Below are 14375 nucleotides of genomic sequence, written 5' to 3'. Positions count from 1 at the left end.
ACATGCAGCAGTTCAAGGATTTTGCATTATGCATTTAATTTGGATGCGATGGGTAGCTTCTGAATAGAAGGATGCAGCGGGGGCAGGAAAGAACCTAAGGCTCAAGTCATGCAGTCGTCCATACTGTTAACCAATTACTGCAGGATGAGGATGTCAATGGAAAGAAATTTAATGCTGAAGCAGAATCAGGAGAACCTTTACAACGCCTGTGGCAACTAAAAGTGACATCCAAACAAGCACCATATAAATGAATTCATCTTTTGATTCCAGTTCTAGTGTACCAGGTGAGGAAAAGCTTCTCAGAGTTCAACAAGCTGTTACCCTTGGGGGTTTGGGCTCTGAAACAAGCCAAATTACAAAAATTACAAAAGTACTTGGAGCATCCCCTGTTTCAAAGGGCTGGATCGGCACTGGCTGTGGGTCAGTGGAGCTGCTTCAGTCTCGTGCTGACTTGACTGACTGAGGTCCTGGTCTGAGGTGTGTGGATTAGCTTCAGCGCTCTGGGCAGATGTCGGATAATCGTTCCCTTTCTGAGACTAATCTGTCACCAGTGTGAAACTAGTCCTTGTTTTTCCACTTTTGGTAACCATCAGCTATGGTTGGCATCAGAGTAAAGGGTCATTCCGAGATGGGTTTAACTGTCAGCAGCTATGGTTAATCTAGTTAAAATCAAGCAGATGTAAATTATTATCTCCCATCCATTTAAAGAGCATGCAGCAGGAATTTTAAATATAAGAAAGAGCTTGATCATCACTAAACCAAGGCTAGTCATCAAATGCAAAGGAAGCTTGAGGCAACCGATAACAGCTTTGTCTGTTGGAGCAGTGCCAGGCTCGATTTTGGGAAGGTGAAGCTGAGCTGTGTTACCAACTCTGTTGCTTTTCCATGTGTGCCTTCAGCAGGTTCCTATGAATTTCCTGGCAGAAGCTTCTTAACCCTTCAGGGCTGTCTTTGGAGAAGAGGAGATGCTGCTGAAGAAAACTGACCCAGTAAACAGCAGGCCATAGGGTAGAGGGAAATCTTGTTGCCACTGAGAGATGAGGCCATATATTCCCATCAGCCTTAGGTTACTTCTCCTCAGTTTTGTTCAGCCGGCTGCCTTCTGCAGGGTAATAAGCCTCCACCCAGGCAGAGGATTGTCTTCTCAGTTGAGTTTGTTACCTGACTTACTTTCTTTGTCGGTTATTTGTTTGCCCCTCTTAAACACGTTAAGAAAGAGAACACGGCAATGCCATGCTGCCTGCAAGACGAAGAGGCATCTCTGAGAGTTTCTGCAGCCTGTGTTCCTGCCCCAGCACAACAATATGCCATTGGAGTGGTAACAGATGGAACAGCTGAATCAAATTCAGAGGACTAGAGAGAGTACACTTCACTTGATCTCCTCACTGCTTAGGTTTTGCCTCCCTTTTCAGGCTCAGAACTTGGATAAGACATCCTCTGGCATATGTTATGGCAGCTGATTTTGCAGGCACCATGAAGATGGCTCTACCAAGATGAATGGATAGCTTTTCATGTCAGCAAGGGTTTAGCACAGCGGTTAAGTTCAGTTCAGTGCAGTCGTGGCCTCCAAGTTCTTTGACTTTGTTTCTGAATTGACCGAATATTACATCGATGAAGCCTGGGCCGGGATAGATGAATGATCCATCCGCACACCAGAAACAAAATCCATATTTTCTTTCCAGACATCAGAAGTGAAATACTTTGGACTTTAAAAAGCCTTTTGCAAATATATCAAAGCTAGTGTCCTCTCTGCAAGAGTTCTGTCCGCCCAGTGCGAGCTCAAGGGTTGCCACCTTGGTTGGGATGGGGACACTGTGACGTTGATTTAGAGCGTGAAGTAAAGCGTAGCAGTGAGGTTCAGGGCTCTCGGACTCTGCCCACACCCAGGTTGCCAAGGTGCTGTTTGGTTGTGCACAGGTCAGTTCATCTGCTCCGTACTTCTCTTTCTTTCTTGCCCAATACTTTGATATTCACATCACAAACTTTGAGGCAAGTTTTGTCACGGTTCTGTAGGACCTGTCGTGGTGATGTCTCCATCATTACTGGAATACAAACAAGCAATGAGCTTGCTTTAGTGCGCTCTCGTGTGGAACAAAGCAAATGGGTTCATGTCCCGACCTCTCTTGTGCCATCGGTGATGCTGGCGTACAGAAGAAGCAGAACCCTGAGCTCTGGAGTTGGCTGGCAATCGTGGAATAGTTTGGGGTTCTTCTCTGCTGGGGTGATCGGCAGTAAACCAAGCCCTCCTGCTTCTTCTGTGAAGTGAATTCCTCAGGCTCCTGAGCATCGTAGTAATCTATAGGTTATTCTAAAATAAGTTTGCAGCCTTTCTGTGCATGTATTTTCTTAGAAGTTTAAGACTCTTGAACAATTAAATAATCTCATTAAGAGATTGTTGGCTTGCAGCTGTAGAAGGGAAGTGTGTGGCCGTGACCTACAGAAACAGCATTTTCTGGGCTAATGGACTGTTCCTAGGATAAGGCTCCGGAGTGCTCGACCACGTATCTGAAACTTGAGTGCACGCTTGTTTCTGTCTCTCTCTGACAAATTGCCTGCCTGAAAAGCGGTTCCTGGAATGGCTTGGACACTTCCTCGTAGCCAAAACTCAATAAATCACATTCAACACTTTGTCATCCAGCACATTCGCTTACTGAGACCCAGGGTACTCAAACGTCTTTCTGAAGCCTTTGGGGAAGCCCGTGTTCCAATATAACCCAGCAAAACACAGTTAAATCCTTCCTGTCTTATCCAGAAAAGGCTTTATGATTTGGGGAGACACTTTAAACCAGAGCTGTCTGCTAGACAAGAGCATTCTCTCCCAGGAGTAAACTGTGTAGTTTTAATTAATTCAAATTATTTCGAAGAGAAAATATTTTGGTTTTTTAAATGTGTAAGGGTCATATAGTGGTGGGGCTTACACAGATGAAGAGTTTTATTTCGGTTTGCACTCCGGAGTCACGGTTTGATCTGTGGCAGATCACTTCATTACTCTTGCCTCATCCTCTCACCTGTAGAAAGGAGTAACAGGGGCACACTTGGCTGGTACAGGCTTGCGGAAGATGGATTGGGTTTATTTCTCTGAAGTGATTCGAGATCTTTCAGAGGAAAATGCCTCTCTAGTCCTAGCTGTTAGATTTGTTTGAAACATTGCATTGAACGTTCACGTGCAGTATGTCACCACTGGAATCCAAAATCTTTCCTATTTATCTTTAAAGTATTGGGAATGTAGCAAGTCCAAGAAGAAATGTGAAAGTGGCAGGTTTGATGGGGTTAGTAGTGTGTTAAAGACATACGAATGCTGGGATTAATAGGCGGTGATTGCTTCGAAATGCCTTCAGTGCCTCCAGGCCGGCCGCTTGCCTCCCGTAGTCTGAAAGAGGGAGAGATCTGCAGATGTGCTGTAGCCACATGAGCACACGTTAAAGGTGAGTTCTCTGCCTGCTGTTAACATGGAGTTCCCATTCTCATGGAAGTGTGGGAAAAGAGAACGGTTTTTCCAGTCCCTTTGCCACCATCAGGTCTGGCCGTCTGATTGCTAGGCTCTGTGCTTTCTGTAGGACTGTGTTTTCAAGCTGGAAGTCAGAGGGCTGCTTTTAATGGAGCCAAGAGAAACGCGTCATTTGTCGTTGCGCTTCGAACCGCTGTAGAGAGTCCATGCTTCCTGTTGAAAACGCGTAAGGGTCCACAAATCAAGAAGGGTTGAAGGCTCCGTTTCTAGGAAATCGGTGCTCGGCCAACAGAGCTGAACAGCAAACGGCATGGGCTTTTCTCCCGCGTGGACTTGGTTTCCTTGTTTTGTTTCTTTTCAGCTGGTGTGAAGTTCAGAGTCCTTGAGCAGCAGGATGGAAAACCTCTTCGACTCCTTATGCAGGTGAGCCACTTGTGCCCGCCGTGACATTTTCTGCTGCCGGCTTCGCCTCAGACCGACCCCCCAGTCCTTCTCTCTTCTGTAGCAGTGCGGAGACTGCTCCCGCTGAAAGGCCCCACTTAAAAAATTTCAGCTGTGAAATGCTGAACAAGGGAAGTACGTTTCACGTTGCAATGACTGGCTGCTGCTTTCTCTTCTTTCTAATACCCTGCTTGAGTCCTCCGTTTAGAGAAAATGCAGTGTCTGGTAGGGTGTGAAATGAAATGTGAAAGGTGGGAGACACACGGAGCTCTGTTACTTCTGGAATTAAGACTTGGTGTCATTATCACCTCGCCTCCCGGCTCCATGCAGCTTCACCTTAGTGCTTGCTGAACACTGAGAGAAGCAGAAGGCGGCAGCTAAACCATCCAGACTGAGAGACAGTTGAGGGCTTGTATAAGGTCTTCCCCTCCAGATGTGCTGAAAAGCCTCCTCTGCTCCATGGTGCTGGCGGGATGAGTGCCAGGGCGAGACAAGAGAGGCAAGGGCCTCCTGTTATTCCCCCGAGTTGCTCTGGCAAGGTGCATAGAAAAAGGTTGCCTGTGCTTTTGTAACCTCGCGTTTCCGTGCTCTGTCATCGGAGATACTAAAGGAAATCTTTTTCCGAAAAGAAATGATATGATGGGAGCAGTGGAGTTCTCGTTACGCTTTCAGGAGTGATGGTGAAATTTCCATTTCCTGACTTGTGGGAGTGCTGCCATCTCGCAGCGGCGCCTTGCTTGCTCTTGGCATCCTAGGAGGAGAGTCTGCAAGTAGTGTATAGGATTTATAACACACACTGGGATGCTGGGGGAGTGTGTGGGAAGGAATTAACTGCAGCTTCCCAGTTCTTTTGCTTTTTCCATCACCAGTCCAGCCCCAGCCCTGTTTCAGCAGAGATCGGATTAGCACGGAACCAGCACACCAGCGAGCAGCGGTTCAAAAGGGAATCCCTTCAACAGATGTCTTCCAGGGCAAAACATCTTCCCAGTTCCTCCGTTTCAGTAGGGTAGGGTGTAAGAACCAAAATCTGTCATTCTCCAAGGCCAAAAGACTCCATAAAAAGGAAACCAAACACCAAAGATGAGGCCCAGGAGCTGCTGAGCAGAGAATTTGGCAGGAGCGTGTTTGTGAGATGAGGTGGATAGCTTCTCCAGAGGAAAAAGGTCCTGACGTAGAGAGCAGAGGCAGTGAGTCATATGAATATGATGAATTTTCCTTGGACCACTGCAGAAAGATCCTTCTGCTGTCTAGAATATAGCATAAGTCATCAGATCAAGAGGTGGAAGTGCTTTAGTGGATGTCTCTCTTGGCCTTCTGTTCAAATAATAATGAGCAGAGAGTCAGTAAAGGCACTTTTTTGCTCACTTTGTGCTGGTGGAAATGAAAAATGGGCTTATGTCAGAAATCCTGCTGAATATACCACTTTCTGATAGGTCTTTTGAGAGGACAATCTAAAAAGCCTTTTTTTAAGCGACATGCTAAAATTCTTATTTATGGTACGTGATGATGTTCCTTTGTAGAAGTTTCACCGTGGCTTTGCCCCCTCCCCGTACGGTAACGGCCCTCGGGAGCCGCGCGTGGTGGAAGTCGGGCTGTATCCATGTAACTGGGCCCAAACCAATTTAAGCTATAGGTGACCGATACATTCTCAGCTGTCCTTTGGGGCGCTGGTAATGGATTAGAAATCAATAATGCTGGTTTTGAGCATTCCCATTCGGCTTGTGGTTCAGCCGAGTGATTACTTTTTGTTTTGAAGACAGTGTCACTGGAATGCAAAGTCCAGGCACAAGCAGGCGGCGGGTGGGGGATGATATCTCCATCCCCAATGCTACTTAATTTTCTCCAGGAAGTCTTACGTAGTTCGGTATTTTCATTAGTGCTTAAAATCATTTATTTTGGTGTACAAGAAGAAATATTTCTGGCAGCGTGGCTCAGCTGAACTGATAGCCCGGTGAGAAGGCACGATGGGTTTGGTTCCTCTGCGTACTTTCTGCTAGCAGTGCCATCTTTGGCGGCAATCGCTTTGAAAAGGGTTAAGCCAAAGAGGAAGGGAGAAGGGAACAGCTCCATTATGCCACAAAGGATGTATGTTATATCAGGATACATTATAGCTTTGGACTACAGAAATGGCATAAAAGGAACTCCTATTGCCGCTTCCCTAATAACCGGTTGCTTTTGTTTTGCTTGCTTGTTTCCATTTATAACAGGGGAGGCAGATGCCTGCATTGAGCTGGGTGTAAAACCGCCTCGTGTTATTTCGCAGTGGGCAAGTGTTACCGCTCGGTATCACCGCTCTGCCTAGGCGTGGTTTTCAGCGAGAAATGTTGTGTCCAAACCTGCCAGCCCACGTAGCTAATAGTCAAAGGCACAGACACTGTGTATCTCCCCTGTATAGCAGCAGTTCCTATCCTCCCCCAGCATGTTTTCACTTAAAACATACTGGTTTGCCTACAGCTGAGGAAATAGGCAGAAATAGTTACTCAAGTTTTACTGTTGTTTGTGTTGGGGGCAGGTTTCTTTGGTCTTTTTTTTTTTTTTTTCCTATTTTTTCTTTTTTTTAGCTGTCCGTGACCGCAACGCGATGAGGTTGGTTATAGCCCTGCAGAACGTCCCGTAAACGCTGCGGTCGATCCTTCCCCTCTAGGCCGTAGAATGCGTTTGCAATACGCGCTGGGTGAGTCTGGGTTAGACATGCCCCAGGTGGCCTGGGCTCGCGTCCCTGGTACAGATACTCATTTTGATCACGTTCAGAACTAGCTTTCTGTGAAGCTGGTTGGGACCCACTTAATATCTGCCGATGAGCCAGTGTCCCGCAGCCGGCCGGCGCTGGGTCCGGCTGTTCTTTGGCTTCCCTCAGCCTGTGCGAGCTGCCGCCCTGGCCTTTTTCCTAAACTTCATAGGGATGCTTCTGTCAGCAGGCATTTTCTCCTTCTGCTGCAGCAACGTTGTGTTTTGAAACTAATTTGACAAGAAAAAATTCTAACGAACCCTTTGCTTGATCACCCTTTCCCAGAGCTCCATCTTTGTAGGCACTGAGTTCGTCCTCCCCCTCTCCATGAGCACCAGACAGTTGAAGCAAACTGGTGGTACAGGCAAACTCCCAGAAAACTGGTTGCCTGTCAGTGGACAAAAGAAATATTCAGCTTTTGACAAAGTAGTGACTGTCTGCATGGTTTTTGCTGTCTCTCTTTCCTTTTTGTGGCTGGATTTTCTACTGTGAATTATAGCCTCCTTTCACGCAGCTGCTCGGTTGGTTCCAGCACAGCCGGACCTGTTCTCTCGAGGAGGACGCCCTTCCATTTCTCCCCAGTGTCCGAGCTTCCTCTAGCTCTGTAAGTCTTCTCACCTCGGCACCTCTCATGGTCTCTTTTCCATGAGATCCACCATTTCTGTGTAATCTGTTTACTCTTTTGCAGACAATCTGTCGCTGTGCATCCTATTCATGCATCAGACCTTGGCCAGACTGAATCAATCCTCTAGACTTCACCTGTCTCTCTACCCTGAAATGCTTCACTGAACTGAGATTTTCATAGACTCACAGGAGGCTTTGGGCTGGCAGGGCCCTTTCCAGGCCATCCCGTCCATCCCCCTGCCATGGGCCGGGACAGCTTCAACCACATCAGGGTGCTCAGAGCCCCGTCCAGCCGGGCCTTGAAGGTTTCCAGGGATGGGGCATCTCCCACCGCTCTGGGCAACCCCTGCCACTGTCTCACCACCCTCGGCGTAAACAATTTCTTCCTTATATCCAGTCTGAATCTCCCCTCTTTCAGCTTAAAACCATCCCCCCTTGTCCTGTCGCAGCAGGCCCTGCTAAAAAGCCTGTCCCCCCCTTTCTTGTCGGCCCCCTTTCAGCACGGCAAGGCCGCAGTGAGGTCTCCCCGCAGCCTCCTCCTCTCCAGGCTGAACCCCCCCAGCTCTCAGCCTGTCCTCCCAGCAGAGCTGGGCCACCCTCGGAGCATTTCGGTGGCCTCCCCTGGCCCCGCTCCCACAGCTCCATGATTTTCCGAGGTCTAACGTGCTTCTGTCGCCCCTTGTCCAGCTAACATGTCTGTCTGCCTCCCCCATCTTCCAAAAGATACCATCTTCCAATACAGCAACTTTGTGACCATAATCAGAGGCCACGAGCTTTCGTAGGCAGAGACTTCAGACGTGGTCATTCTTGGGGTGGTGATTGAAATCAAATAGAAGATGAACTCAGCCAAGGAGACTTAATTTAAAAGGGTAATGAGCAGCCCTGCCTGGCGCTGTGTGGTATGCATCCTGTTCTGCTAGGACTCGATTCCACCGGGTGGGTATCAGGTGATATCAGGTTTAGCTTAAAGCATAGCTGTGGGCTGAGGGCTTCGCGCATTAAAGCAGTAGGCTGGTGAAGGATAGGGCTTAACCGGCACATTACAGAGGAGTTCCTAAGGGTCGCTGTGCACCCGCGACGGAGGATTGCTGGCTGCGGCAGGAGGCCCCGTCTCTCCAGCCTCTGCGACCTCCTAACGCAACAAGGCGACGGTCCGCACCCTCGGTAACAAGCATCACCCTCAAATCCTGCTGGTGTTTGCGTCTGCTTCTCTGCTTGAGAATGATTCTAATAATACTCCTTGCCAAGCTCGATTTGTCAATGTTTTGGGATGTTGTAGAAGGCTTAACAGCTTTAGCTAGCCAGAGAGGGGTTTTGACACTGTGAGTAGCAGTATTGATGTTTTAAGAGAGGCCAGTGCCATGCAGAACTTGCCGTTGCCCTCCTCAGCTGCCTGCGTTTCTTACTACAACACATTTTCATTGCTGCTGTCCCTCTTTCTTCTCGTAGATCAACCCTCTGTCATACGGCAGGGTGGTACAGACGTACAGGCTGCCAACCTACAGCTGTTACCCCAAGGATTCCTGGACATCACTCTGCAAGAAGCTGTTCCTCGGAGAGCTCATCTACCCTTGGAAACACAAAGGAGAGAAGCAGGACTAAAGACAGCAAAAGAGCTTGAAAGACTTGGTCAGAAAAACAGATTGAATCCTAATGCTTTTGGACCAAAGGCATCTCAGAGCCGGCAACTGCTGGATCCCTTTAATTAGATTTTGGTAACAGGGGAGGGGCTGAATTTTTAAAGGCAAGTATTTTTAAAATTATTTTTCCACTTTCCTCTTCCCCTACACTGTGAGTGTGTAATGTGCTAATGATTATTTCTGAAGCAAAAGGTTAAACCCATCAGTGCCTCATGGACCCAGCATTCAGTGTCATGGAGGGAGTACCTCCCGACTGGTTTGATGATCCATGTACCCCTCCGTATTAAAAGAGCCCTTCGGGTGGTTGGGAGCCACAATGCTGAGGTGCATTCTGCCAGAGGGTATTTTGGACCTTTTATGCCTCAGCCTCCAAACCAGCTGATCAAAACCAAGATGAAGGATCAGCTTGTAGAGTCATACGCTGAAAACTGTCCAGTGAGGTTATCCGGGTCCGTAGGATATTTATTCTTTTCCTTTTGGGTGGGCTTGGATTCGCCCCCACTGCAGCACCAGAGGAGGTGTTAAGCATAGAAGCAGCGGGGCTGGCGGCCCGGAAACACGGACTGCTGTACGTTTGTGCCTGTGTGGTCTCATCTACGTTTGTTCAAAAGCGAATGGTGTTTTGGGGAGAGCTGGGCCCTGAGCTGACGGCAGAACTGAAGCGCAGAGCGCACAGCCTCGGACCCCAGACTGCTCAGGTTTACGTGGCAGCGAGCCATGGTGGCTGAGAGCTCTGAGCTCTGCCAAGGCTCAGGGCTTCTTCGCGTAGCCACAGTGTAGGCAAAGGCAGCTTTGCTGAGTCCGGCTCCGGCCGGTGTGTCTGCCGGAGGGCTGCAGCGGCCTGGCTTGTTACGCAGCTCGACCAGCGTGTCCAGCGCGCCTGTACAGGGTCAGTGCGTCCCCCTGTTTCTCAGGGCCCAGGCGAGAGCCTCATCATGTGGTGCCTCGGCTTTTGCACTTTCTGGTAGTCAAGGAGCTTTTAAAGTTCTCTCAGATACGAGGCATTTAAAGCCACTTCTTTCCCTGACACTGTAGACACGTTTCTCTTAGGGGAGTTTTCCTGTTTTGGATACTACCTCCAGCGTGCCGCAGTGCTCGGCTTTTCAGTGTCCCGCTCTGCCCGTGGGCGCGTTGCGATGTGAGTCTTCTATTCCCCGTCTTGGGGAGAGTGCCTCCGTGCACGAGTGCCATCTCCCGCCGGGTACTTTGGTGTTGTATAGACAGTTACATACAATCGTTACCCAAAAGTACGCTTTCTCCAGGTCTGCTAGCTCCTCTTACCTGCCTGAAACAACGATGCAGTGTCACTGTCCCCTGCTGCCGCTTTGCACGCCCGAAGGGACTGCGTGAACTGGCAGGTGGGAGGTGTGCTGGGTCCTGCCCCCTCGTCCTCTCTCTGTTCAAGGAACCAAGAATGGAGGAGGAAGAGGAGGATGTGCTGTGGCTGTGCTGCTCAGCCCTTCTCTGGAGGGCTGCCTGCGTATTCCAGTGGGAGCAGGTGGAGGCAAGGAGCCACAGCACGGTGCCCTGGGCTTTAGTAGCCTTCAGCCAGCACCTCCGCTGGCAGGGTAAGAGTTCCCTACCCCAGCCCCGTGTCTCATCCATGTACTTGGAGCTGTCACAGAAGAGAAAGCGTTGTGGCCCCAGCCGTGTGGGCTGCTTTAAGACATCCCTGACCAAATATAGATCTATATTTGGGTTGTCTGTAGCTGCTAAAAGCCTCTTGTGGTGCAGCCGCCGCCTCTTTGGTCATAGCTTGATCAGGAGAAAACGAAGCTCTGTAAGGCCGGTGCTTGGTCCAAGCATTCCTTAGCAGGCAAACACTGGAGCTGCTGAGGTCTTACACTTCTCTTAAGGACATCATGAAGGGAGGCGGAATTACATGGGCCCTGCTGCCCAGAGAGGTTGTCCTGTTACCTTGATCCAGGGAAGAAGGGCACGTCACTGAAGAAAGCCAGCGTGGCAAAAGCCCTCCACCACCGTCTGCACCGCAGGCGCTGGGTGGGACAGCACTGCCTGCAGAAACTGGAGAGATTCGTCGTCTTCTTTAACGATCAGTGCTTAAAACTCACGTACTCATGTGCTTAAAACCCATGTATTCTCTTGGCATATGGATGCCCAAGTATTTCTCTCCACTCCAGGTGTGAATAACTCCAGGTTGTGATCCATTTAGTGGATGAAGGGTCTGAATAATGTTTCTCACTTAAGTCAGAGTCACGGACACCCGTCCTTACCGGGCACTCAGCAGAGCAGATTTACACTTTACCTCCCTCCCATGTTTCCACTGGAGCTACTAAATGGTGTTCCCCCTGCCTCCTCCCACGCCTGCACAGTTTGGTTTACCAGCTGCTGTAAGAAACTTTATTATTTTTGGTCTTGTGAAAATAATGTTCCTAATATCCCGGCTTTTAAAATTTTTCTGTGAGGCCAAACAGCTCGCGATGGTCCTGATCATGGCTGTCCTTTGGGATCAAGTGACCTGAAAGCCCCAGAGACAGCACAGAGCCATGAAAACCAGCAAGCGTGACCTTCCTATTGGGAACCTGCCAAACACATGAGACGTTCCAGTGTTGGGTCTGTTTGCTAAAGGCCGATACTGACTCCGGGGATGGTGAAATATCCAACTGAGAAAAAGCTCCTCCTCAAACCCTGCGTCTTCTGCGGCACGGAGGACCTCGAGCAGCCCAGCTGGGGAATGGCAGCCCCTTGTGGGTGCAGTTCTCCCGCGTCAGGCAGAACTGGTGCCTGAGCTCTTACTGTTTCTCACACTCGCTGTTCTCCTTGCCCATGATGGTATCTGAGCCTCTGAGTTTCTTCTGCTGGATATTTGCCACGTCTCTCCTCTTCCTTTCCAGCCGCTGCTGTGAAATAGGCTTCCCCCACCCTTTTCCGATTCTGCGCAGAGACATTACAACAACTTAGCAGACATCCTGCTCAGGAACATCTGACCTTATGTCATCTCTCTAATTAGAAGCTGGGATCAGCATCATCTTCCCCAGCAGCACAGACTGGCCTAGCGCTGACATTTCCTCAGGGAAGAGGCTGCTGGTAAGGTTAGGCTCTGACTTATCCTCCGATCCATATTATCCCTGTCAGTCCTTGGATCAGAAGTAGTTAAAGATTTCAGATCTTCTCTGATTCCCACCACGCACCCCTTACAGCAGGCGGCAAGCAGTCTTTGCCAACCATCATTCAAAGACTCTAATCTTGCAGACTTTTTTTAATGCTGCATTTCCTTATTGTTATTTCTTCCTCCGCTTCATGGTTCCCAGCGCTGGCACGACACTCGATACGCCTCTTTACACAGGCATGGGGTTTGTGAAGGAAAACGCAATTCACTGCATGCAAAACTCCATCCTAGACAGCAATTCTGCCTTTGAGAAATGCTTTCCTTTCCTAACCAGAATAGCGTGTGACGATGCTGGAAGGAGATCTCGGTAATTACGCTGCACTGAAGGCTCTGGTTGTGGTTTTGGGAGCTTTCCCTGATCCTGCAGCCGGACTGTGCCTTGTTCTGCTGGCACGTGCGAATATACCGTCAGGCCCGCAGAAAGAGCATTGCACGTATGTATAACCCGTATGTTGACTTGCACTCTCGGGAGCGTAAGGCAGGAAAATCTCCCACTTTGTCATCATGCAGATGATGAGTTGCTTTCCTTCTGCCCTGTGCTGCCTGATCCTGCTGCCACAACGCCATCTTGTTGCTTAACTCAAGCCCTTGGTGATTTGCTTTGTGCTTAGACCTGCTGATTGCTCCATCACAGAATCACAAACGGGTGGAGGTTGGGAGGGGAGTCTCAGGATCATCTGGTCCAAGCCCCTGCTCAAGCAGGGCCACCCAAAGCCGGTTGCGCAGGACCATGGCCAGTTGGCTTTTGATTCTCTCCAAGGATGGAGACTGCACCACCTCCCTGGACAACCTGTGCCAGCGCTCGGTCACCCTCACAGTAGGAAAGTGTTTCCTGGTCTTCAGACGGAATTGGATGTGTTTCAGTTGATGCCCATTGCCTCTTTTCCTCTCGTCATCACATGCTGAGCTAGGAGACCCCATAACTCAAATCTCTTCAGCAAATTTCAAGATTTGCAGTCCCATGTTGCCTCTGTTCCTGAGCAGTCGTATTCAGGGACGGTTCAGCAGTCCCTTTGCTTTTGGGGGTATCTAAGCCCTCGGTGGCTGGAGAGGGTTGCCTGCTCATGCAGTCAGTTGCCTGATGTGCTCTTTGCCAGCTTTTCTGGACCTGGTAGCAGAGAGAGTGCTTGCTCTCCAGCCAAACTCACCGCCTGCGTTAAGCGTAGAATGGAAAGGTGGAGCAGAAACCCCTAAGCTGGCAGCGGCGAGTCTGCTTGGATCGGGGAGCCGCCGTCGTGCGGTGCTCGAGGGCTCCGCGTGGGTGATGGGTGGAAGCGCGCTGTGGGTGCAGATGGGACGTGTCTGGATCTCGGCTGGTCCGTCCGCATGACGTGAGCTACCAGCTAATCCAGGAGCTTTTGGGTTGTATTCCACTGTGCGGGATAAACATGCTCAGAGCAACCCAAACCTTATGTGGGCAGCTGATCTGCCTTCCCGGACGGGAAGAGCGCGCCCATCGCCTTTGCATCTGGCTCACGGTTTTGCATTGGGAAAGAATGGGCGAGAACGTTCTTTTGCAAGAACATCTGCTTGCAAGAGTCCGTCCCCTTCGACTCTCGCCTGGCAGCCTCGCCTCCAGTCCTTATCCACGTCTGGGCCTGGACCTCAAACCCAGAATGCCCAAATTCCCCATTTATTGTCTGAACGTGAGGAGGGTGCGTGCGGTGACGAATGCTGCAGGCGCCGGCATGTCAGCCCTGCGGTTCCAGGTGGTGCCGAGGTGCCGGCACAGGTGGAAGCGCCGGGCGGCTGCTTGCCCGGGAAGCCCCGGAGCCAGGCCCCGCTCCGCACACGTGGCCCCCTCGTGCTGTTATTTAAGCATCTGGCGTTGGGGAAATTCGTGAGAACTTTACCACTCTTGTAGTCAATCCTCCTACTGATAACGTTTTCAGTTTTTAAATAAAGTATTATAAAAGAGTGCTGAAACATTTGCAGTTTAATTAGCGGTCTGTGTGCATGAGTCTGTTTGCACACAGAAGAGATGATGAGGAAATTTGATGTGCTGGTTAAAAAGCACTGGTACATTTTCTCTTTGCGTTCACATAAACTACCAAGCGTTACGCAGGAGCCAAGCACTTAGAATCACAGAATCGTTAAGGTTGGAAAAAACCCTTAAGATCATCGAGTCCAACTGTTAACCCAGCACTGCCAAGGCCACCACTAACCCATGTCCCCAAGCACCACATCTCCCCGGCTTTTAAATCCCCCCAGGGGTGGGGACTCAGCCCCTGCCCTGGGCAGCCTGGGCCAGGGCCTGACAGCCCTTTGGGGGAAGAAGTTTTTCCCAATACCCAACCCAAACCTGCCCTGGCGCAGCTTGAGGCCGTTCCCTCTCGTCCCATCGCTTGTTCCTGGGGAGAAGAG

The 14375-nt window shown here is 49.9% G+C and overlaps 1 protein-coding gene across 19 annotated transcripts in view; it reads left to right on the top strand.

Moving 5' to 3' along the window:
• Nucleotides 1–13937, top strand: part of PIGQ (phosphatidylinositol glycan anchor biosynthesis class Q) — a 40004-nt gene extending 26067 nt beyond the window's left edge. For 3 of the 19 annotated variants that reach the window (XM_087734639.1, XM_087734636.1, XM_087734634.1), the window contains 3 exons: nt 3810–3871; nt 7117–7221; nt 8691–13937. In XM_087734639.1, the coding sequence (XP_087590765.1) occupies nt 3810–3871; nt 7117–7221; nt 8691–8843 (320 nt within the window). In that variant the 3' untranslated portion in view covers nt 8844–13937. The other 16 variants (XR_015699308.1, XR_015699304.1, XM_087734640.1 and 13 more) reach the window with 14 other exon arrangements.
• The last annotated feature ends 438 nt before the right edge of the window (nt 13938–14375 follow it).

Source organism: Nipponia nippon, unplaced genomic scaffold (assembly GCF_047370975.1).
Source record: "Nipponia nippon isolate SJK-2023a ecotype South Korea unplaced genomic scaffold, ASM4737097v1 scaffold_5, whole genome shotgun sequence".
In the NCBI taxonomy this organism is placed as follows: Eukaryota; Metazoa; Chordata; class Aves; order Pelecaniformes; family Threskiornithidae; genus Nipponia; species Nipponia nippon.
Note: the sequence above shows the minus strand (reverse complement) of the source record. Positions and strands in the feature narration are given on the sequence as shown.